At 43.6% G+C, this 22,030-nt stretch overlaps 1 protein-coding gene across 1 annotated transcript in view; it reads right to left on the reverse strand.

Annotated features, from left to right (window-relative positions):
* Positions 1-22,030, reverse strand: part of TMC2 (transmembrane channel like 2) — a 105,031-nt gene that overhangs the window by 10,083 nt on the left and 72,918 nt on the right. Inside the window, exons 11-16 of the mRNA XM_015099466.4 lie at positions 20,955-21,134; positions 19,396-19,545; positions 17,032-17,160; positions 15,310-15,377; positions 14,081-14,320; positions 1,769-1,894 (exon numbers count right to left, since the gene is read on the reverse strand). Coding sequence (XP_014954952.3) covers positions 1,769-1,894; positions 14,081-14,320; positions 15,310-15,377; positions 17,032-17,160; positions 19,396-19,545; positions 20,955-21,134 — 893 coding nt within the window. The remainder of the gene's footprint in view (positions 1-1,768; positions 1,895-14,080; positions 14,321-15,309; positions 15,378-17,031; positions 17,161-19,395; positions 19,546-20,954; positions 21,135-22,030) is intronic.

The raw sequence follows: 22,030 nt of genomic DNA on the forward strand, positions 1-22,030 counted from the left end.
ATGGGTAAATTATGGTTTATTCATACAACTGATAAAAGCAATTTTCACATATTAAGGTTTGGGGAAGTCATTCTGGCTTAAAGATGAGTTAACTTGAATTTTATGCTAACTGAAATAGCCTGTTTGTGGCCTATGAAGCATACATTACATCTGCTTTCTTTGTTTCTTTTTTCCTCTTGGCTTATAGGATCTCAGTTCCTGACCAGAGATTGAGCCAGGGCAATGAAAGTCCAGAATGTTAACTACTAGGCCACCAGGGGATTCCTATATCAGCTTCAATTATGAAATAAAAGGGTGCATTGACTAGAAGTAAAGAATGTCCATGTGAAAAATAAAGATTAAATGTCTCCTTTCCTAGGATTCCAATTCCAGTCCTCCTTCAATGATAAGACTCCCTTCCCAGGTGCCAAGGCCATACTGACTCATTGTGTATGTGCTGATCTATTTCTTTTTTTTTTTTGAAACCTCGAAGGAATGTATCCCTGATTTGTTTAATGTTCTTTGTTCTGATAAGATATAAAACTGTGCTGAAAACCAGGATTCTCTGGAGCAGCTTCTCAGAGTTATCTAAGAGGCTATCTTCTGGGATATAGTCTTCAGTTTGGCTCAAATAAAATCCTTTTCTCTTCCTATTATAGATTGTTTATTGATTAGAGACACAGAAGAGTCATTAAAATGTGTGTGTTCATGTATCCACATGAGAAAGTCCCCCAAACATAATGTGAGTGAGGAAAGCTGTGTAGTCTGAACCAGTCATGAAAAATTTTATAACTCAGAAGCAATAGTACATACATGTGATTAAATGGTTCAGATTGAAAATGATTAAAATTAATCCAAATAGTGGTTACCTTTGGAGAGGGAGGGAGAGAGAAAAATTAGGTGGGCTTGAACTGTAATGTTTATGTCTTTTAAAAAGAGACCAATTGGAAGTAAATATTGCTAAATGTTAACATTTGTTGAATCTTGTGATCTTGTACATGATTGTCTGCATATGTCTGTATGTTGGGACAATTTCATACTGCCCTCTTCCTTCCTTGAACATTCCTTCCATGGAGCTGGTACTGGGGACACAGATCACCAAGCCCACTCACATGTTCAGTCTGTGAGGATGATGGTGACAGATGCACTGAATGCTCTCGTGTACGGGGGGCTCTGCAGAGAAAGCCCATGAGCCCAGCAGGGACAGGCTGCGTCAGCCGGAGCTTTCTTGAGGGGTGGGTCTTTGATATTTCTGGTGGATCTTTTGGAGAGAGCTGTAGCTGCTGCCAGACTCCCCTTATCCTTGGGCCCTGTCTTCACTGTGTTCCCTGAAAGACATACATTGCCAGTGCCTGATGCCTCCTCTCCAGCCTGCACAGAAATCATTCTGTCCATGGATGCAGCTGGCCCAAACTGCCAGGGAGTTAACCAACACCTCTCCCCTGCCACATCTCCCAGCAGCACTCAACACATGATGGATGGGAACTGATCTAAAATGTCCCGATCTTTCACCCTTGAGCAGGATAATTCAAAGGCACACTGTGTCCCAGAGCTTCCATCAGGATTAAAGTCACCGCAGGAGTTAGAATGCACCTTCCTGTCCCTTCTCTGTCTTATGTCCCTACACACACTGCCCCCTCCAAGAAACTACTTGCACTTAAATCCTTGTCTGAGGATCTACTTCTGGGAAATCTAGATTGAGAGGGCAAGAAAGAAGGACCTGCCAAGGAAGTCTTAACTGCAAGGGGAGGTCTCCATGAGGCAGGGCCATGGCTCCTGGCTAACTTACAACATCAGCAGGATGGCTGGAATGATCAGGCCTGGATTGGCGAGGAAGGCAAAGATCTTGCCCAGGAAGGTTGGGAAATCATTTTCAACTGTCTCTTGGATGACGTCATACATTCTGTTTTTCCCACTGGAAAGAGGAGAGGATACATTATAGCATATGTCTTAACTCATATGGCATGAATGACTGTCCATACCTGGAGGGTCCAGGTTGCCACTCACCACTGCTCTCCTGGAAGAACAGAGCTCTTCTGCACAGGGACTGCAGTGAATTGACACATAGACATCACTATGTATGAAACAGATAACTATTGATAACCTACTGTGTGACACAGGGAACTCTGCTCAGTGCTCTGTGGTGACCTAAATGGGAAGGAAATCCAAAAAAGAGGAAATACATGTATACAAATGGCTGATTCACTTTGCTGTACAGCAGAAAATAACAACATTGTACTCCGATAAAAATTGGAAAAAGGAAAAAAGCCCCATGAGGGGATGTCCTGTAGGTGAGGGCTCAGGGCTGCCCCAGCATCCTGACTCCCCAGCCCATGATGCCTTAACGATCTATCAGACTACCTTGGTCTCCTGTGCCTGGCCCCTTCCTTGGCAAGACGAACATGTTTGTTTTTTCCCTTGTGTACTCTCATAGGAGAAAATGGTCTGTGATGTGGCTTAGAGACCAACATGGAGCTTCCTCTGGGCCCCTGGACTTGGGGGCAGCTCTCCAGAGACTGATGTGATGGACACCTTCATGGTGACTCAAAGATACCTACAGTTAGTCTTCAGGTTGTAATTCCAGGAGATTGATTGCCTGGGGTAGGCTCCTGGACAGTTTACAACAGTAACTTTTATATTCTTTGAATGTCTAACAACCATTTCGTAGACTGTCTTCCATAAATACCCGCCCAGAGATTACTGACTGCTGTTGGCTTTTGATTGGTAGTTTGGTGCCAAGAAATGAAATTTGTGTTTTGAAATTCCTGATTTAAATCCTCATTTCTCCATTTATTAGCTGTGGGACACCATAGACAATTTTCTTACCTTCTGCCTATATTCATACAGTCACTCTCCCTGGTAGAGCTGTACTGTCCAATGTGACTATTAAATTAAAAATTCAATGTATTAGTCACACATTTCAAGTGCTCAGTAGTCGTGTGACTAATAGCTCCTATATTTGAGGAGCCGATGTGGATTTTTTCCCCTCATCTAGTTCTATTGGGTAGTGCTGCAGAGATTTGATATCTTTGGGTAAGATACTGAAAATTTCTCTGCCTTGGTTTCCTCATCTATAAAATATAGTGCAATAATGATATAGTATAATGTGGTATTATAAATATAATAACAGCATTTGCCTCAGAAGATTGTTTAGAGAATATAGACATGAACTTATATGAAATATTGAGGATGGGGCAAAAGTGCCCTGCAAAATGTTGCATCTAGAAGCTTTGCCTTTCTCTCATGTGTCAATTAGGACTGGCCAACCAAGGGCCATGGACCAAATTCTGCTTGTTACCTGATATTATAAGGCCTGGGGGCTAAGAATGATTTTTACATTTTAAAATAATTGGAAAAGATCAAAAGAAGAGTAATATTTTGAGACTCATAAAAATTCAGTGTCTGTAAATAAGTTTTTTTGGAACACAGCCATGCTCATTTATTTGTGTATTGTCTGTGGCTGCTTTGTACTATAATAGCAGAGATGAGTAGTTGTGTTAGAGATGGCGTGGCTGTCTCAATGTTGAGCACTGTTGCACAGCATACTATAAAATGCAGTGATGCAGTTGTAACATGACAGCATTTCAAGCACCATACATATCACCATATTATGACATGTAATTTATTATTTTTAAAATTACCAGTGCATACCCATTTTTGTTTGTAAAAACAAGAAAAGTGGACTTCAAATGGTATGCTTAAGTCACAATAGAGTGTAAATTATTTTTTCATTGAATTATAATGTATTAGATGATGTATCAGTTTTCAGTAATTACTGTATAACAAATTACTACATAGGTGGCTTAAAACAAGACAAACTATTCTCTTACAGTTCTGGAGCCCAAAAAGTCTGAAATGGTTTCACTGGACTGAAACCAAGGTGTTGGCAGGGCTGCTCCCCTTTCAGAGGGAGGCTCTAAGGAAGACTGTTTCCTTTCCTTTTTCAGCTTTTAGAGATTCATTCCTTGCATTCCTAGGCTCATGGCCCCTTTCTGTTTTCAAAGCTAGCAGGATAAAAGCTTCAAATCTCTTCCTGCTTTCAAAGTCACACCACTTACTGATCTTTTATAGTCAAATCTCCCTCTGCCTCCCTCTAATAAGGACACTTTTAGGGCCGATCAGGGTAATTCAGACAATCTCCCCATCTCAACATCCTTAATCAGATAATCAAAGGCCATTATGATATATAAGGTAACATTCAGGAATTAGGACCTAGATATTTTGGGGAACCATTATATAACCCACCAGTCTGCTCTCTGGGTTCAAAGATTCATACTCATTCTACCTGCAAAATACATTCACCACCATCCCTACATGGTTGAAGTCTCAGCTTATCTAAATATCATGGACTCAAAGTCCCAAATCTCATCATCTAAGGCAGATAGTGCAGGAACGCCTAGAGGAGCCATCCCACATTGAAGCTCAGGAAGGGTGGCGGGAGGACATACCCCTCATCCAAGGTAAGGAGCAGTGGCTGTGCTTTGCTGGAGCAGCCGTGAAGAGATACCCCATGCCCAAGGTAAGAGAAACCCAAGTAAGATGGTAGGTGTTGCAAGAGGGCGTCAGAGGGCAGACACACTGAAAGCATACAGAAATCTAGTCAATCTAATCGCACTAGGATCACAGCCTTGTCTAACTCAATGAAACTAAGCCATGCCCGTGGGGCAACCCAAGACGGGTGGGTTATAGTGGAGAGGTCTGACAGAATGTGGTCCATTAGAGAAGGGAATGGCAAACCACTTCAGTATTCTTGCCTTGAGAACGCCATGTACAGTATGAAAAGGCAAAATGATAGGATACTGAAAGAGGTAGTCCCCAGGTCAGTAGGTGCCCAATATGCTACTGGAGTTCAGTGGAGAAATAACTGCAGAAAGAATGAAGGGATGGAGCCAAAGCAAAAACGATACCCAGCTGTGGATGTGACTGGTGATAGAAGCAAGGTCCAATGCTGTAAAGAGCAATATTGCATAGGAACCTGGAATGTCAGGTCCATGAATCAAGGCAAATTGGAAGTGGTCAAACAGGAGATGGCAAGAATGAACGTTGACATTCTAGGAATCAGTGAACTAAAATGGACTGGAATGGGTGAATTTAACTCAGATGACCATTATATCTACTACTGCGGGCAGGAATGCCTGAGAAGAAATGGAGTAGCCATCATGGTCAACAGAAGAGTCTGAAATGCAGTACTTGGATGAAATCTCAAAATGACAGAATGATCTCTGTTCATTTCCAAGGCAAACCATTCAATATCACAATAATCCAAGTCTATGCCCCAACCAGTAACTCTGAAGAAGCTGAAGTTGAATGGTTCTATGAAGACCTACAAGACCTTTTAGAACTAACACCCAAAAAAGATGTCCTTTTCATTATAGGGGACTGGAATGCAAAAGTAGGAAGTCAAGAAACACCTGGAGTAACAGGCAAATTTGGCCTTGGAATACGGAATGAAGCAGAGCAAAGACTAATAGACTTTTGCCAAGAAAATGCACTGGTCATAGCAAACACCCTCTTCCAACAACGCAAGAGAAGACTCTACACATGGACATCACCAGATGGTCAACACTGAAATCAGATTGATGATATTCTCTGCAGCAAAAGATGGAGAAGCTCTATACAGTCATCAAAAACAAAACCAGGAGCTGACTGTGGCTCAGATCATGAACTCCTTATTACCAAATTCAGACTTAAATTAAAGAAAGTAGGGAAAACTGCTAGACCATTCAGGTATGACCTAAATCAAATCCCTTATGATTATACAGTGGAAGTGAGAAATAGATTTAAGGGCCTAGATCTGATAGATAGAGTGCCTGATGAACTATGGATGGAGGTTCGTGACATTGTACAGGAGACAGGGATCAAGACCATCCCCATGGAAAAGAAATGCAAAAAAGCAAAATGGCTGTCTGAGGAGGCCTTACAGATAGCTGTGAAAAGAACAGAAGCGAAAAGCAAAGGAGAAATGGAAAGATATAAGCATCTGAATGCAGAGCTCCAAAGAATAGCAAGAAGAGATAAGAAAGCCTTCTTCAGCGATCAATGCAAAGAAATAGAGGAAAAGAACAGAATGGGAAAGACTAGAGATCTCTTCAAGAAAATTAGAGATACCAAGGAACATTTCATGCAAAGATGGGCTTGATAAAGGACAGAAATGGTACGGACCTAACAGAAGCAGAAGATATTAAGAAGAACTGTACAAAAATGATCTTCACGACCCAGATAATCACGATGGTGTGATCACTCATCTAGAGCCAGACATCCTGGAATGTGAAGTCAAGTGGGCCTTAGAAAGCATCACTACGAACAAAGCTAGTGGAGGTGATGGAATTCCAGTAGAGCTATTTCAAATCCTGAAAGATGATGCTGTGAAAGTGCTGCACTCAGTATACCAGCAAATGTGGAAAACTCAGCAGTGGCCACAGGACTGGAAAAGGTCAGTTTTCATTCCAATCCCAAAGAAAGGCAATGCCAAAGAATGCTCAAACTACCACACAATTGCACTCATCTCACACGCTAGTAAAGCAATGCTCAAAATTCTCCAAGCCAGGCTTCAGCAATATGTGAACCGTGAACTTCCAGATGTTCAAGCTGGTTTTAGAAAAGGCAGAGGAACCGGAGATCAAATTGCCAACATCCGCTGGATCATGGAAAAAGCAACAGAGTTCCAGAAAAACATCTATTTCTGCTTTATTGACTATGCCAAAGCCTTTGACTGTGTGGATCAAAATAAACTGTGGAAAATTCTGAAAGAGATGGGAATCCCAGACCACCTGACCTGCCTCCTGAGAAATCTGTATGCAGGTCAGGAAGCAACAGTTAGAACTGGACATGGAACAACAGACTGGTTCCAAATAGGAAAAGGAGTATGTCAAGGCTGTATATTGTCACCCTGCTTATTTAACTTCTATGCAGAGTACATCATGAGAAACGCTGGACTGGAAGAAGCACAAGCTGGAATCAAGATTGTCAGGAGAAATATCAATAACCTCAGATATGCAGATGACACCACCCTTATGGCAGAAAGTGAAGAGGAACTAAAAAGCCTCTTAATGAAAGTGAAAGAGGAGAGTGAAAATGTTGGCTTAAAGCTCAACATTCAGAAAACGAAGATCATGGCATCCGGTCCCATCACTTCATGGGAAATAGATGGGGAAACAGTGGAAACAGTGTCAGACTTTATTTTTCCGGGCTCCAAAATCACTGCAGATGGTGACTGCAGCCATGAAATTAAAAAGACGCTTACTCCTTGGAAGAAAAGTTATGACCAACCTAGATAGCATATTCAAAAGCAGAGACATTACTTTCCTGACTAAGGTCCATCTAGTCAAGGCTATGGTTTTTCCGGTGGTCAAGTATGGATGTGAGAGTTGGACTGTGAAGAAGGCTGAGTGCCGAAGAATTGATGCTTTTGAACTGTGGTGTTGGAGAAGACTTGAGAGTCCCTTGGACTGCAAGGAGATCCAACCAGTCCATTCTAAAGGAGATCAACCCTGGGATTTCTTTGGAAGGAATGATGCTAAAGCTGAAACTCCAGTACTTTGGCCACCTCATGTGAAGAGTTGACTCATTGGAAAAGACTTTGATGCTGGGAGGGATTGGGGACAGGAGGAGAAGGGGATGACCGAGGATGAGATGGCTGGATGGCATCACTGACTCGATGGATGCGGGTTTGAGTGAACTCCGGGAGTTGGTGATGGACAGGGAGGCCTGGCGTGCTGCGACTCGTGCGGTTGCAAAGAGTCGGACACGACTGAGAGACTGAACTGAACTGAAGTCAGATGTAGATGAACCTCAAGAGTATGATACATTTTAGGGGCAAAATTCCTTTCTGTCTGTAATGAGAGCTGTGAAACTAGAAAGCAAGTTGTATATGCATGCTCAGTCACTTCAGTCATGTTATTTACTCCCAAAACACAATGGTGGGCCAGACATAGGAGAGCAGATATAGACATTCCAATTCAAAAAGGAGAAATAGGATGGAAGAAAGGAATCACAAATTCCTAGAAGTTTCGAAATCTAATCAGCCAAATTCCATTAGATTTCAAAGACCTGAAAATAATCTTTCCTTGGCTTGACATACCTGCCTGCAGCTCTGCCTTCCCGGTCCAAAACTCTGGCCTTGGAATTATCCTTCCTTTTTCTTGAAGAGTAGCGCATGTTTCAGCTAAGGAGATTTGATTAGCCTGTTTACTGTTTGTAGAATATTTGGAGTCCAACAGCTTCCTTCGTTTTGTCTTTTTTCTTCCTCTTTCAGTCCAAGTTGTGTTACTGCTCATAACACATTCTCAAATACCTGGTGGATTTTCTACCCGTGTCATGGGAATTCAGTTCACTACACAAGAGAGTCCTACACAGATCATTCCTGGATATTCTGTTTCTGGCTTCTGCTCAGATGGTTGAGAGGATCTGAGTTAAACAACCTTCTTTAAAGAGTCTTAAAAGAATCCTCTGTGTGAATGAATATTCAGATCTTATGATCCTTTAGAAGTGCTAGCAAAAGGTTGTCCAGCTTCCCCCTTGACTTTCTCCTTAGAGCATGCTTTCCTGACAGAGAATCTGCTCTTAGTGTCTTCTGCAATCTGACTAGGCTGAGAATTTCTAAAATCATCAAGTCCTGGTTCCTTTTTGCTTATCAGTTCTTTCCTCAATTTATCTCTTTGTTACATTTTAGTATAAATGGCAAGAAGTGACAAGGCTGCACCTTCAACACTGCTCAGAAATCTCCTCATCTATAATCTCCAAAATATACAAACAGCTTATAAACTCAACAGCAGAAAAACAAACCACTCAGTTGAAAAATGGACAGAAGATCTTAATAGACATTTCTCTAACGAAGACATACAGATGACCAGTGGGCACATGAAAAGATGCTCACTATCACTAATTATTAGAGAAATGCAAATAAAAATTACAGTAAGGGGTTTCCTTGGTGGTTCAGTGGGTGGGAATCTACCTGTCAATACAGAGGACACAGGTTCAATCCCTGGTCCAGGAAGATGCCACTTGCCTGCGAGCAGCTAAGCCGATGCACCGCAGCTTCTGAAGCTCGTGTCCCTGGAGCCTGTGCTCTACAGCAAGAGCAGCCTGAGCACTGCACCTAGAGAGCAGCTCCCGCTCTCAGCAACTAGAGAAAGCCTGCACACAGCAATGAAGACCCAGCACAGACAGAAATAAAACAAAAATTAATTAAAGAAAACAATGTGGTCCCACCTCACCCTGATCAGAATGCCCGTCATGAAAAAGTCTACACAAATGCTGGAGAGGGTGTGGAGAGAAGGAAACTCTCCTACACTGTTGGTGGGGATGTAAATTGGTGCAGCTACTATGGAGAACAGTATAGAGGTTCCTTAAAATAACTAAAAAATAGAACGACCATATAACCCAGCAATTCCACTCCTGGGCATATACCTGGACAAAACTGTAATTCAAAAAGATACCTGCAGCCCTGTGTTCATAGCAGCACTATTCACACTAGCCAACACGTGGAAACAATCTAAGTATCCACTGACAGATAAACGGATACAGAAGATGTAGCACATACATAGAACGGAAAACCACTCGGCCATTAAAGAGAATGAAATAACGCCACGTGCAGCAACACGGACACCATTGGAGATGATCACACTAAGTGAAGTGAGTCAGAAAGAGAACTATCCTGTGGTATCACTTATATGTGGAATCTAAAATAGAACAGAAATGGATTTATCCACGAATCAGAAACAGACTCACAGACACAGAGAACAGACTTGCGGTTGACAAGGAGTCGGGGTTGGGGGACGGATGGATTGGGAGTTTGTGGTTATGAGATGCAAGCTATTACATTTAGAATGGATAAACAAGGTCCTACTTATAGAACAGGAAGTTATATCCAATCTCCTGGGATAAACTATAATGGAAAAGAATATTTTAAAAAAGAATGTATGTATGTATATAACTACTTTGCTGTACAACAGAAATTGGCACAACATTGTAAATCAACTATACTTCAATTAAAAAACAGAGGAAAATAGTTTTTACTAAGATTGATCTTGAAAAAACATCCTCAGCTACACATTCAAGTTTATCATTTACAAATTTATCTTTCCATGTAATGGAAGGACATAGTTTAGCTAAGCTCTCTGTCTATACAACAAGGATCCCCTTTCCTCTAGTTTCCAAAATCATGTTTCTCATTTACCAGTGATGAAGTAATTAAATTGTAGGAGCTAAAGAAATGCGTTCAGAGAAAATAAACTTAAAACTTCTAGATTTTCCCCCAAGAGCAGCTGCTTGAGGAGTTGAAAACATTGAGAACAATGTCCTATTCAGACACAAGGCAAGTGATCTCAAGTGGTTTTCCTTGGCTTTTGATGAGTCAACAGATGTAACTGATACTGCTTGGTTATTTATTTGAGGAGTTAATGCCAAGTCTGAGGTGACTCAAGAATTAACTCCCATGAATATTCTGTGCAGGACATATATGGGTGAAAGTTTCTCAAAGAAATTGAAAACACTAATTTAGTACAACTGAATTGACTGGGATTCAGCACAAGTGAAATAAAGGAGAATCTGCTATGATGTACTACAACTGACAATGGTCAAACTATATACAGTGAAGAAGAAGGCACAACTGAGCAAATTAACATAGCTTGTGAAATCCTCAGTTCGTGCAGACTATGGTTATTCTTATTCATCGCTAAGTAATTTGCAGAAAACATTTGAATCTATCATGTACAACTGAATCAACAATGTCAATGGTAAACATTTTCTCTCATGACTTTTAATCATTTTAATATCTGTACATTTTTATTAGGAATAGGAACTGAATATCCTGGCTTGTTGCATAGCAGTTCAGTGGCTTGGCAATAATGAAGCTTGTGTCAGTTTTTTTCCCTATGGTGGTAGATGTGTTGCCATGTTACTAAAGTGGATCCAGGCAGCAAAGGCAGCAGTCTGGGCAGGACAATTGACTTTTTTGGGGGGGCGCATGGCCTGTGGGATCTTAGTTCCTCAACCAGGGATTGAATCCACACCCCCGCCCCCCTGCAGTGGAAGTGCAGTCTTAACCACTGGACCCCCAAGGAATCCCCTAATTTTTGATGATAGAGAATAGCAACTTTGACCTTCTATTGTGTGAAATATCACCTCCTTTCCCTCAGAAGAATTCCATTCTTCTCATTCATAGCCCTGTACTACAAAAAAATTATACTCTATCATTATCATATTTTCAATTTTGTCAATATAAACTTTGTGGATGTTTGTTCCTCTCCTGTTATATAAGTACCTACATAATAGTCTTGATTTTTGCCTCTTGATCCTCAAAGCCTAAAATATGTACTTTCAGGCTCTAAAAGAAAAAGTTAGCTGATCCTTGGTATAGATAATGCTTACCACCTCATAGTATTGTTATGACTACCAGCTACCCCGGATTTGGGCAGGACTGAAACTAACAAACTTGTATATATGTCCTACAATGGATTAGCATACTTCTCCAAGTACTTAATAGATAATAGCCCACTAAATCCTTACAGCCACCCTATGAAGAAGGCACTACCATTATTTCCATCTCAGAGATGATGAATTTGCAGTGTAACTTGTTCAAGATGACCCAGCTGGCAAACAACAGACCAGGCTCTAAATCATGGGGGTGGCAATTTTTCTCTGAAAAGATTTTAGATTTTGTGAACCAGGTGGTCTCTGTTGGAGCTATTTAAATTCTGCTGTTGTAATTAGAAAGCAGCCATAGATTATATGCAAGCAAATGCATGAAGCTGTGTCCCAATAAAACTTTATTTACAAAAACAAGGGGTGGTCTGAATTTGGTCCATGGCTGTAGTTTGCCAACCCTTACTTTTAACTTCATGCTATACAATGCTGTCCACCTCACTCATTTATGTTGCCTGCCTGGATTTGGTCCAAACCCTAAATTCCTTCCTGGAAAAATGAATTTCTGCAAGGTGAAGGGGCTGGTTCAAGAACTGACCATAAACCAGGTGTTTTCTCCTAGATACTGGGTGTAAACCAGGGAGAAAGGAAGAAAAAGAAAATCACACCTTCATGGTGTGGTGGGGTCTGGTGGGGGAGATGGGCAACAAATAAGATTAAAAAAGGAAAAAGAGTGGCATGCTAGATGTTGATGAAGAGATGTGATCATCAGAAGTAATGATAAGGTGTATGTATGTGTGTGTGGTGTGTGTGATTTTAGTTACCATCCCTAGGGAAGGCCTCACTGAAAATGAGCCCACTGAGTAAAGCTCTGAAGCAAGTGGCTTCCCTTGTAGCTCAGTTGGTAAAGAATCTGCCTGCAATGCAGGAGACCCTGGTTCGATTTTTGGGTCGGGAAGATCCCCTGGAGAAGGGATAGGCTACCCACTCCAGTATTCTTGGGCTTCCCTTGTGGCTCAGCTGGTAAAGATCTGCCCACAATGCGGGAGACCTGGGTTCAATCCCCGGGTTGGGGAGATCCCCTGGAGAAAGGAAAGGCTATCCACTCCAGTGTTCTGGGCTGGAGAATTCCATGGACTGCATAGTCCACGGGGTCACAAAGAGTCGGACAGGACTGAGACTTTCACTTTCACTGAAGCAAGTGAGAGAACAGCTGTGATGAATGTTCTAGCTGTTGGTGGGTCTTGATTAGAAGAGGGATAGGAAGGAGGTGGCAGCCATATGCTCTCCTGGGCTCCATTTTTGGGTCCCTTCCTCTGCTATCTGGGGGTCGGCTGTCCAGGGCCTCAGGAAGCAGATGAAGCAAGAGAGGGGCAGGTGCTGAGGGCCAGACGTGGTGGGGGCCCACTCTCTGACCTCCTGCCTGGGACAGGTGGGCGGTCTGGAAAATGGGGCACCAGTGTTCACTTCCAGAGCCCAGCCTTCCAAACCTAGCTCAGGAAGAAGCCAAAAGAGGCTTCTGCCACTTCTGCTTCTGTGGTTGTCCCTCAGCCTGGCATGCAGGCCTCCTACGGCTCAGTTTGGTGCTCCATTCTGGATTCAGCCCCCCTTTTTCTTCTGTCTGGAACCCTTTTCAGCCCCATCACACTTTGCCATGAGCCCTCCTGCCAAGGACTCCTCCCTTGCTGTGGGGCACAACCACAGGCTTTCTCAAGGTCAGTCCATTATAAACTAAGTTCCAGCTCAGCATTTCCCAAAGCGTGTGGACCCACATTAGCAGGCAGGGCCAGGACTGGAGTGAGGTGGGTGAGGCCTTGGGGTGCACAGCTTAAGGAGGTACTGCCCTTGGGGTTGAACAAGTGCAGGGTGGACACCTTACTTGCCTCACCCTCCTCCTGGCTCTGGATGGTGTTCTGTGAAGCAAGGGTCTGTGGTTAGCGGGGATAGAGGCACCAGCTTGCACACCATATCTCCCTGCACGTTACTACAGAGCCTTGAATAAAGGAGTGTGCACTGCGTATTTCTAAGTAAGGAGGTGGCTGATAAGAGGGGCAGCATCCCAAACTCTTGAACCACAGAGTCTTTTTTTACACAGGAAAGAAAGGGCTTTGTTTTCAGAGGGTGTTGCATTTGGAAGCAGAGCAGTGGATACACATTACCTCTCCATCCACCTCTTTACATAATTATCTCTTCAAACAGTGTCTCTAAACCTAGTCTGGCCCATAGTGCTCTGTAGAGCAGGGGGACCCAGTCAAGAATCTTGGCAGCTGCTTCACATTTGAGTGGCACTTGTAAACGGATGGTCATTTCATTTTCAGAATACTCCCTGTTAACTCATCCTAAGGCAATCCAGGGCAGTAGATTATCCATATGTTAAAAAGTTAGAATTGCACTTTCCAATATGAGTTGGAGAACTATAACCATACCATAACAAATATGGTAGCCATTAGCCACTGCTGGTTATTTACATTAAAATTAATTAAAATGAAATAAAATTAGAACTTGAACTTCTTGGTCCTCATTTCGAGTGCTCCACAGCCTGATGTGGCTGGTGGCTACCACACTGGATAGCACAAACATAAAACATCTCCCTCCTGCCGAAAGCTCTGTTGACAGTGTTAATAACTTGCCCAAAGCTCCACTCCATGGCCTTTTGCAGGCTGATGTGATATCAGAACTGGAATTCTGGGCCTGAGACCTCTGAGCAGACTGCTCCCCTCCAACCGAGACCGTGCACCTGAATGGCCCGCAGTCGAAGGAGGGCGGAAGGGACATGATGGTGTAGGCCACGGGCAGGAGGCTGAGGAAGAGCACCAGCAGCAGGAGGCCCATGTAGAAGTTGTTGGAGCGGGAGGCCTTGAACACGCGTTCGTGGGGGACGTTGCTGCTCATCACCGCCCAGCACTGGAAGTACATGGAGGTCAGCAGGCGCAGCACATTAATGCCCACCAGTCCCGGGGCGTAGAAGGAACCCATCCTGGAAGGGCAGAGATGGTACACCTGGTTGACTAGACAGCAGGAGAGGCCAGGGAAAGATGGCAGAAGGAAATGGGGCTGGTGGGCTAGGGGCAGGAGGCCTTGCTGTTTTCCCTGTAGGTCCCAAGGGAAGGGATCTCCCTCTTAACCAGGACCTTTATCACCAAGCCATAGCCATCCATTCCTCAGGACAGGGATGCTCCAAGCATTACTGGCTTGGGTTCTGGCCAGGATTTTACCACTGCCCCACCTCCAGCCACGGTGGAGGCCTCAAATTACATGGCCTCTTCTTACTCTGTGGTCTCCATTAAACTACACTGCTGCTCAGAAAAGTATCTGAAATCCCTAAATTAAAAGAATTGGATATTGGCTGGCAATGAGCCCTTGAAAGCCTTTGCCAGGTTCCCTGGTGGCTCAGATGCAGGAGACCCAGGTTCAATCCTTGGGTCAGGAAGATCCCCTGGAGAAGGAAATGGCAACCGACTCTAGTATTCTTGCCGGGAGAATCCCATGGACAGAGGAGTCTGGTGGGCTACAGTTCATGGGGTCACAGAGTCGGACATGACTGAGCGACTAACACACTTGAAAGCCTCTTGCTGAAGCCAGGCAGCTTCCTTGGTTCAGGTGTCTCCCTCTTTCCTATCTTTCCTCCCCACTGCTTCCTCCTGCCTCCCTTTCTTTCTCTTCCTTCCTACCCATCCTACTTTTTCCTTTTTTCTTTCTTGCTTCTCTCCTCTCTCTTTCCTCCCTCTTCTTTTTTTTCCTTCTCTCCCCTTCACTCTTCTCTCCCCTTGCTATGTACATAGTAGCAGCAGAGTGGTCCAGACACCATCCTGGTTCAAATCTAGTCCTGCTCAAGTGAAGGAAAGGAGCTCAGAGAGGCCAGATGACTTGTCCAGCCTCTCTCCTGCTGACTGAGAGGCTAAGCCTGTGATTCCAGCTTTTTTATTTCCCAGATGAGGTGATGCCCAGAGGAAATGGATAACTCACCAGATCATTCCTTGGTTGAAGATCAAACCAAGCACATTTCCACTAATATCAAACTCAGCATATGAGGGCTGGAGGGAAAGAGAGAAAGAGGAGAGAGAGAGAAAGTCTGTTAGGCAGTGTCAGCCAGATCCCACTACCAGCCAACTGACCAAGCCACTCCACCCCAAAGAGCCTGCTCTGGCGACCAGAGAGGAACCTCAGATTCAGGTTCTATTTCTTTAACATGTTTTCAGCTTTTTAAAAAGAGGTTTTTTTCCCCTGAAGATTTAGTTGTTACTTATTTATTTTTGACTGTGCTGGGTCTTCATTGCTGCTCGCGGAGAGCTTGTTGCTGCTCTTCGGTTGCGGCAAGCAGGGGCTACTTTCTAGCTGCAGTGCGCGGGCTTCCCGTTGCAGTGGTTTCTCTTGTTGCAGAGCACATGGCTTTGCAACGTGCCTGGGCTTTGGTAGTTGCGGCTCATGGGCTCAGTAGAGCACAGGTTCAATACTTGTGGTTGAACCACGGGCTTAGTTGTCCCGAGGCACGTGGGATCTGGCCGGACTAGGCACTGAAACTGTGGTCCTGAACTGGCAGGCAGATTCCTTACCATTGACCCAACAGGGAAGCCACTAAAAAGAGTTTTAAATTTCTCAGACTTGAAGCATTCTTCAATGTCTTCTTCAATTTAAAAAATGAGAATTTTTTTTTTGGAAATTCCATGGCAGTCCAGGGATTAGGGCTCCACCCTTTACTGCTGGGGGTCCAGGTTCAATCCCTGGTAAGAGAACTAAGATTCCACAAGCCACAAGGTGTAGTCAAACTTAAAAAAAAATGAGAGAGAATTTTACCTTTTAGGGCCTGCAGGTTGACAGTGTGTTCTTGGGAGACCCCCTAAGAGAATGTTTTATTAATGCTTTAATCAGAAATGTATCTTGAAATTATAATCAAGAAATCTAAAGTGTAAATAAAATAAATAACAAAATGCAAATAATTAAACGAGGAGTCAAATGTAAAGAAAGCTTTAAAAGCAAACAAAATAGATCAATCACTCCTCCAATTCTCTTTTCTCCTTCTCATCTTCCTCTTGGAAAGGAGTGAGCTCAGACAGATCCATATTTTCAACCTGACTCTGATTTTCAGAGTTTTGGAGATTAGTCAACTGTTTGAAAGGACACAAAGTATGTGAGCACTGGGGAGCTGCAGTGGGGAGCTGGGGTCTTTGTGAGGCCAGCTTAAATCTGCTTCCTGATTTGTCTTCCAGATATGGAGATTAAAAGTGACAGGAATGAGAGAAGAGGAAAACAAAGTGAGGAGAGAGAAAAGGAAAGTCACATGAGCGTGGATCAAAGGAGGAAATATGCCAAATCCCTCCATGGGATTTTCCAGGCAAGAATACTGGAGTGGGTTGCCATTTTCTTCTCCAGGGGATCTTCCTGACCCAGGGATCAAACCCAGGTCTTCCACATTCCAGGCAGACGCTTTAACCTCTGAGCCACCAGGGAAGCCCAAATCCAAATACAGGAAAGTTAAATCTTGGGAATTTAAAATTTGAAAATATTTTTTAAAAACTTCTATATCTATTGAATTTTGCATCTTGCCTAGAAAAAAATGAAATACTTTACTACTTCACAGAGTGGAGATTGACATTAAACATCTAAAGAAAATAATAGAATGCATCTAACTATATCAGAGAGGATGGTTGGAATGCCTTTCTGCAGAATGTTCAGGAAATGGTGACCTACAAATCCAGCCTCCAGGTCCCAGCACCAGCAGTAGTTCATGAACCGGACAAAACAAGCCCGCAGGAAGTCGCCCAGCAGGATGGTGATATACGTTACCAGCATGTCGGACACTGTCAGCCTCATGAACTCCTGCAAAAAGGAACAAAGCGAAAGGGAGTGGTTAGGGTTTGACCATGCCCACTTCTCCCAACTGACTGCAGCCATGCCATGCCCCCCAACTACATATCCTTTTCTGTGACTCTCTGACTGATGGTAGCAGAATGGTGATGGAGATAGGACTCCATGCTTGAAAAATGCTTACTACAGGTTCCAGTTAAGTTAGTTACAAGTTACTAATTTATTGCTTTGAATAGTCTCTGAACATTTTGATGTTGACGTTAACCTTGCAGGTTTATTGGGAAGCTTAGTGATTATGCATACAAATTTCCTGGCAGTTGGCAACACCCAGTATTTGGCAGTTATCAGCACTATTGCACAAATGAAAGATCTGAAGGCTTACTCCTTGCTTCCCTCACCTGCTCTGAAGTACCATCTGTACCAACTAAGACTGAATCTGACCAGTCTCCTTGGGGACAGCTGCTGACATTCTTCACCCCCTGCTGATTGAATTTTTTTTTTTTTTTTTTGGTATGTAGAGAAAATAACCTAGGTTTTTTACAGAGGCACATGGAATAAGAGCTCAAAGAAAAGAAACAAAGTTTTCTCTGCTTTGCAGAGTACATATAATTTATTAATTTTTTAAAAAGTTGAAAAGATCTACCAGACATCATTAAAACCTTCAAGACATCCAATAGACTTGGAGTTCCCAGGGGCATAGGGCCTGCTTCATTCATTTTTGTATCTTCCAAGATGATTAATAAATGTTTGCTGGATGAACAGCTGAGGAGTTTTAATGGTTTTTCCTCAATCCTAATGCTCTTAAGTAAAAGACAAACCAACTTGTATTTGGTCTCCACACCTGGGCAAGGTGATGCTCTGGGGTTTGGGGTGGAGATGAACATGGGTAAGCAGGACATAACACTTCAAACCTATAATCACCAGCAAGCTCAGAAAGAAGCAAGGTTTAATCAGTGATGGGCATTCAGGGAGGAAGTCAAGAGAGATGCTCTCCAAGGATGTGAGGTAGGAAAAGAGAAATTCTACAGCAGAATATTCCAAAGAAATCACGTAGGTAATGAACTCTTCTGTCTTCCAAAGAGGGTGGGTTTTACTCATGTGAAGACTTTCTCTGTTACACAACTGTGATGGGTTTAGAAATGTGAGTTGCTCTTCACATTAAAAATGAAGAGGATTTAATGACAATGGGGGAATCTGGACCAGAGGAGATGAGAAGCAGTGAGTCTTAGCATTCCATGAAGCAAGTAGAGAGAAAATCCTCCAGAACCCCATGGGAAAGAGACTCTGCAGCAGGAAAATATCTGCTGGTGGACCTGCAGGCAGTGTTTGTCAGGGTGTGTGATGTAATCCCCTCTTCCACTGGACTTCATTACCCTCAATTAAAAACATTATTTTCTAATGCTCTGCTGCTGCTAAGTCGCTTCAGTCGTGGCCGACTCTGTGCGACCGCATAGACGGCAGCCCACCAGGCTCCCCCGTCGCTGGGATTCTCCAGGCAAGCTCACTGGAGTGGGTTGCCATTTCCTTCTCCAATGCATGAAAGTGAAAAGTGAAAGTGAAGTTGCTCAGTCATGTCCAGCTCTCAGCGACCCCATGGACTGCAGCCTACCAGGCTCCTCCATCCATGGGATTTTCCAGGCAAGAGTACTGGAGTGGGGTGCCATTGCCTTCTCCGTCTAATGCTCTAGGGGAGTGGATTATTCATCAGTGACAGGTGAATAGAAACCCCATGCAAAGAGATGCAGCTGAGGAGGAGATGGCAGCTGATCCCTATGTTACCCGTGAATACTTCAGATTTCCGCCTGCGAAAGCAAAGAACACTAGCCTTAGAAATCTGCACTGTGAAAGTACAAGGACAGTGTGAAAGTGGCTAAGCGGAAATGGTTGTTGTTAATTTTTGACTTTCTAATGAAAACCTTTAATTCTCTTTACAGAAAAATGCACAGATGCATATACACACAAAATCCTGTGCCCAGTTTTTACGATTATGTATTTATGATTTCCAGGTGGAGAACCTCAGGCTTTCAGTGAAATCTGCAGTAAAACTCTAAATAAATTCAAGTGGTAAAGATTGGCAGATGGAGGACATAGAGAAATGTGTGGGACGCTGAAAAAAGGGCAATGGGAAAAGGTGGAACTTTCCTAAGAAATGCTGGCTTGACATTTTGGAGGCATGGAAACATCAAGAAAGGGATAACAAAGAGCTGAGAATAGGGACCACCTTTTCAGGAGAGCATAATTACTCACAATGCCCACAGCCGTCTCCCAGCAAGAACCCCGGGGCACATCTGCAGGGTGCAAGGGGGGCCGGGGGACACTCTCATTCCAACCTGAGGAGTTGTAGTAGTGAAACAGAGTCCAGTGAGTGATATTCTTTATCGTCTCTTCATTAGAAAGCTAGAAGGGAAGATGGAGATGTGGGGTTGGAAAGAGCCAGGGAAGGTTCAACAGTTTCTACAGAAAGAACAATTTAAGCATATGCCACAACCCTACCATCTAGCCTCTGCCTTATCCCTTAACAGGGTCTCTCCAGAACTGCCCTCCCCAGCCTTTCAATCTATAGAGAAGGGGGAGGGGCAACTGGCTGAAGTTCCTGGGTTTTTTTCCAGGAATTTTTCTTCTTTAAGTTATTACTCATCCATCCAAGTATTCATTCTTATTTTGAGATTAATTTATTCTGGGCATATAAGGCAAGGGAGACACAAGAGTGACGGAGGAGTGAACGGAGTTTAGCTCAGAAAATTGCCAGCCTAGTGAGTGACACTTACATTTCCTCAGTCTAGTAGTAAGTGAGAGAGAGGAACAGACACGTGCAGAACAGAGTGATAAAAGCTGTGGGGAATTTCCTCTGGGGACTGAGGAAATCCACTTCAGACCATGGGGCCCTTTCCTGGAGGTGAGGACGTCTGAGCCAAACTGCAGAAGGATAACTCAACTAGTCAAACACGCGGAGGAGAGTGGAGAGTGAGGCAAGAGGGGAGGAAATGTGAGCTCAGAGGGGTGAAGCAGTTTATTAGGGTGGGAGGGAAGTGAGAGACGCAGAGGGAGGGCAGGCAAGGGCCAGATCCAGTCACTACTATGCTTAGAATCTTCCAGCAGCTTCTTGTTAATCTCAGGAAAATTCATGAGGAGGGAGGCATGGGAAAGAGGAGCATCACCATCTGATCCTTGCCCAGTTTCATCTTTCACTTCCTGCCCTTCATGCCATTGTTTAGCTAACTCAACGTTCTCTATTTGCATAAGCTCTCCCTCTGATTTTTTCCAGTGTCTGCTAAGACCCCTCATGGTGGGGTCTGCAGCGCCTCCTGTACACTGTCCTGCTTCTCTGGGCTCACCCCGACTGAAGCATCTGGCCCAGAGTGCTGTGATGAATGAGCCTGTCTCCCCTGGAACAGGACTGTGTCTTGCTCTCTGCTGTATCCCCAGGGCCTGACTTGGTGGGTGTGCCATAACTGGTGAGCAGGGATGAAAGGGTAACTCAACCATCACTTTTCATTTCAATGGACACTTGTCAGCTAGTAAACATATGGTAGCTAAGAAACAGTACTGGAAAGGCTGCAGACAAAATATTAAGGTTATCAAATGACTGGAGGAGGATGTGAAAAAAGATAGCCTAAGAAAAAGACAGTAAAGAACTGAAGCAAAACGCTAACAGTTGGGTCATAAGAATCTGGTGACATTTTTTCATTTTATTTTTCTGACCTTTCTAAAATTTACTTAATATAAATCATACACAAGGAAATTATTGTATTTAAACAAGCAACATGGTGGACACTAAGAATTGGGAAGAAGTTTGTGGTCTCTACCTTCAGCTGGACGTCATCCATCAGAGCCAAGAGAAAGGTGTAGAGGTTTCCCAGGAAGAGTGCAAAGATGCGCCCCAGCTGCCACTTCAGTCCAATGCGTGGGTGGTAATTCTCCAGGGTGGCAATAGTTTCAAACAGAGGGGGACAGAACATCCCAAGCAGAGACATCACAATTTCTACCTGGGAAGTCAGGAGAGCTGGGCTAGTTTGTCATCAATGTCACTTGCTTGTCCACCGTCTCTGTACCCTCAGGGTCATGCATCTCCATCTCCCAGTTGCCTGCCCCCTCCTCTGCCTCTAGAAATGCCCCACCTGGGGTCTCCACAACGTGCTGTGTGACCCTGACATAGGAACCAATATGCTCTGGGACTGCTTGTCACAATGATTGTTACCAGTAACATTGATAGAAATAGCAATCTTTGAGAAGGAAATGAATGAACACATGGGACAGTGCTTTGTGTTTGGTGAAAGTTGTAAATCATTAAGAGTCATCTCATCTGCAAGGAGATCCAACCAGTCCATCCTAAAGGAAATCAGTCCTGAATATTCATTGGAAGGAGTGAGGCTGAAGCTGAAACTCCAATACTTTGGCCACTTGATGAGAAGAACTGACTCATTGGAAAAGACCCTGATGCTGGGAAATATTGAAGGTGGGGGAGAAGAGGACGACAGAGGATTAGATGGTTGGATGGCATCACCAAGTCGATGGATATGAGTTTGAGAAAACTGCGGGAGTTGGTGATGGACAGGGAGCCCTGGCATGCTGCAGTCCATGGGGTTGCAAAGAGTCGGTCATGACTGAGCAGCTGAACTGAACTGAACTGAACTCTATCATGGTTGTTATTGTTTCACTGACTAAGGCAAGGGATTGGGAAACAGATTTCACCTCTTCATGGGAGGGGCTATAAAATCACATTTCAGAAAAATTTGCATATAAGAATGGGAAGAACTTGTAGCCATTTTTTGCCAACTACCACAGATGTCAAATTCCTGAGATTTATAGGTTCAACACAATCACAATAAAACCTTAATATGTTTTATTGTGAATCTTGATGAGAGAACTCACTCTATCAGGT

Source organism: Ovis aries, chromosome 13 (genome assembly GCF_016772045.2).
Source record: "Ovis aries strain OAR_USU_Benz2616 breed Rambouillet chromosome 13, ARS-UI_Ramb_v3.0, whole genome shotgun sequence".
Classification (NCBI taxonomy): Eukaryota; Metazoa; Chordata; class Mammalia; order Artiodactyla; family Bovidae; genus Ovis; species Ovis aries.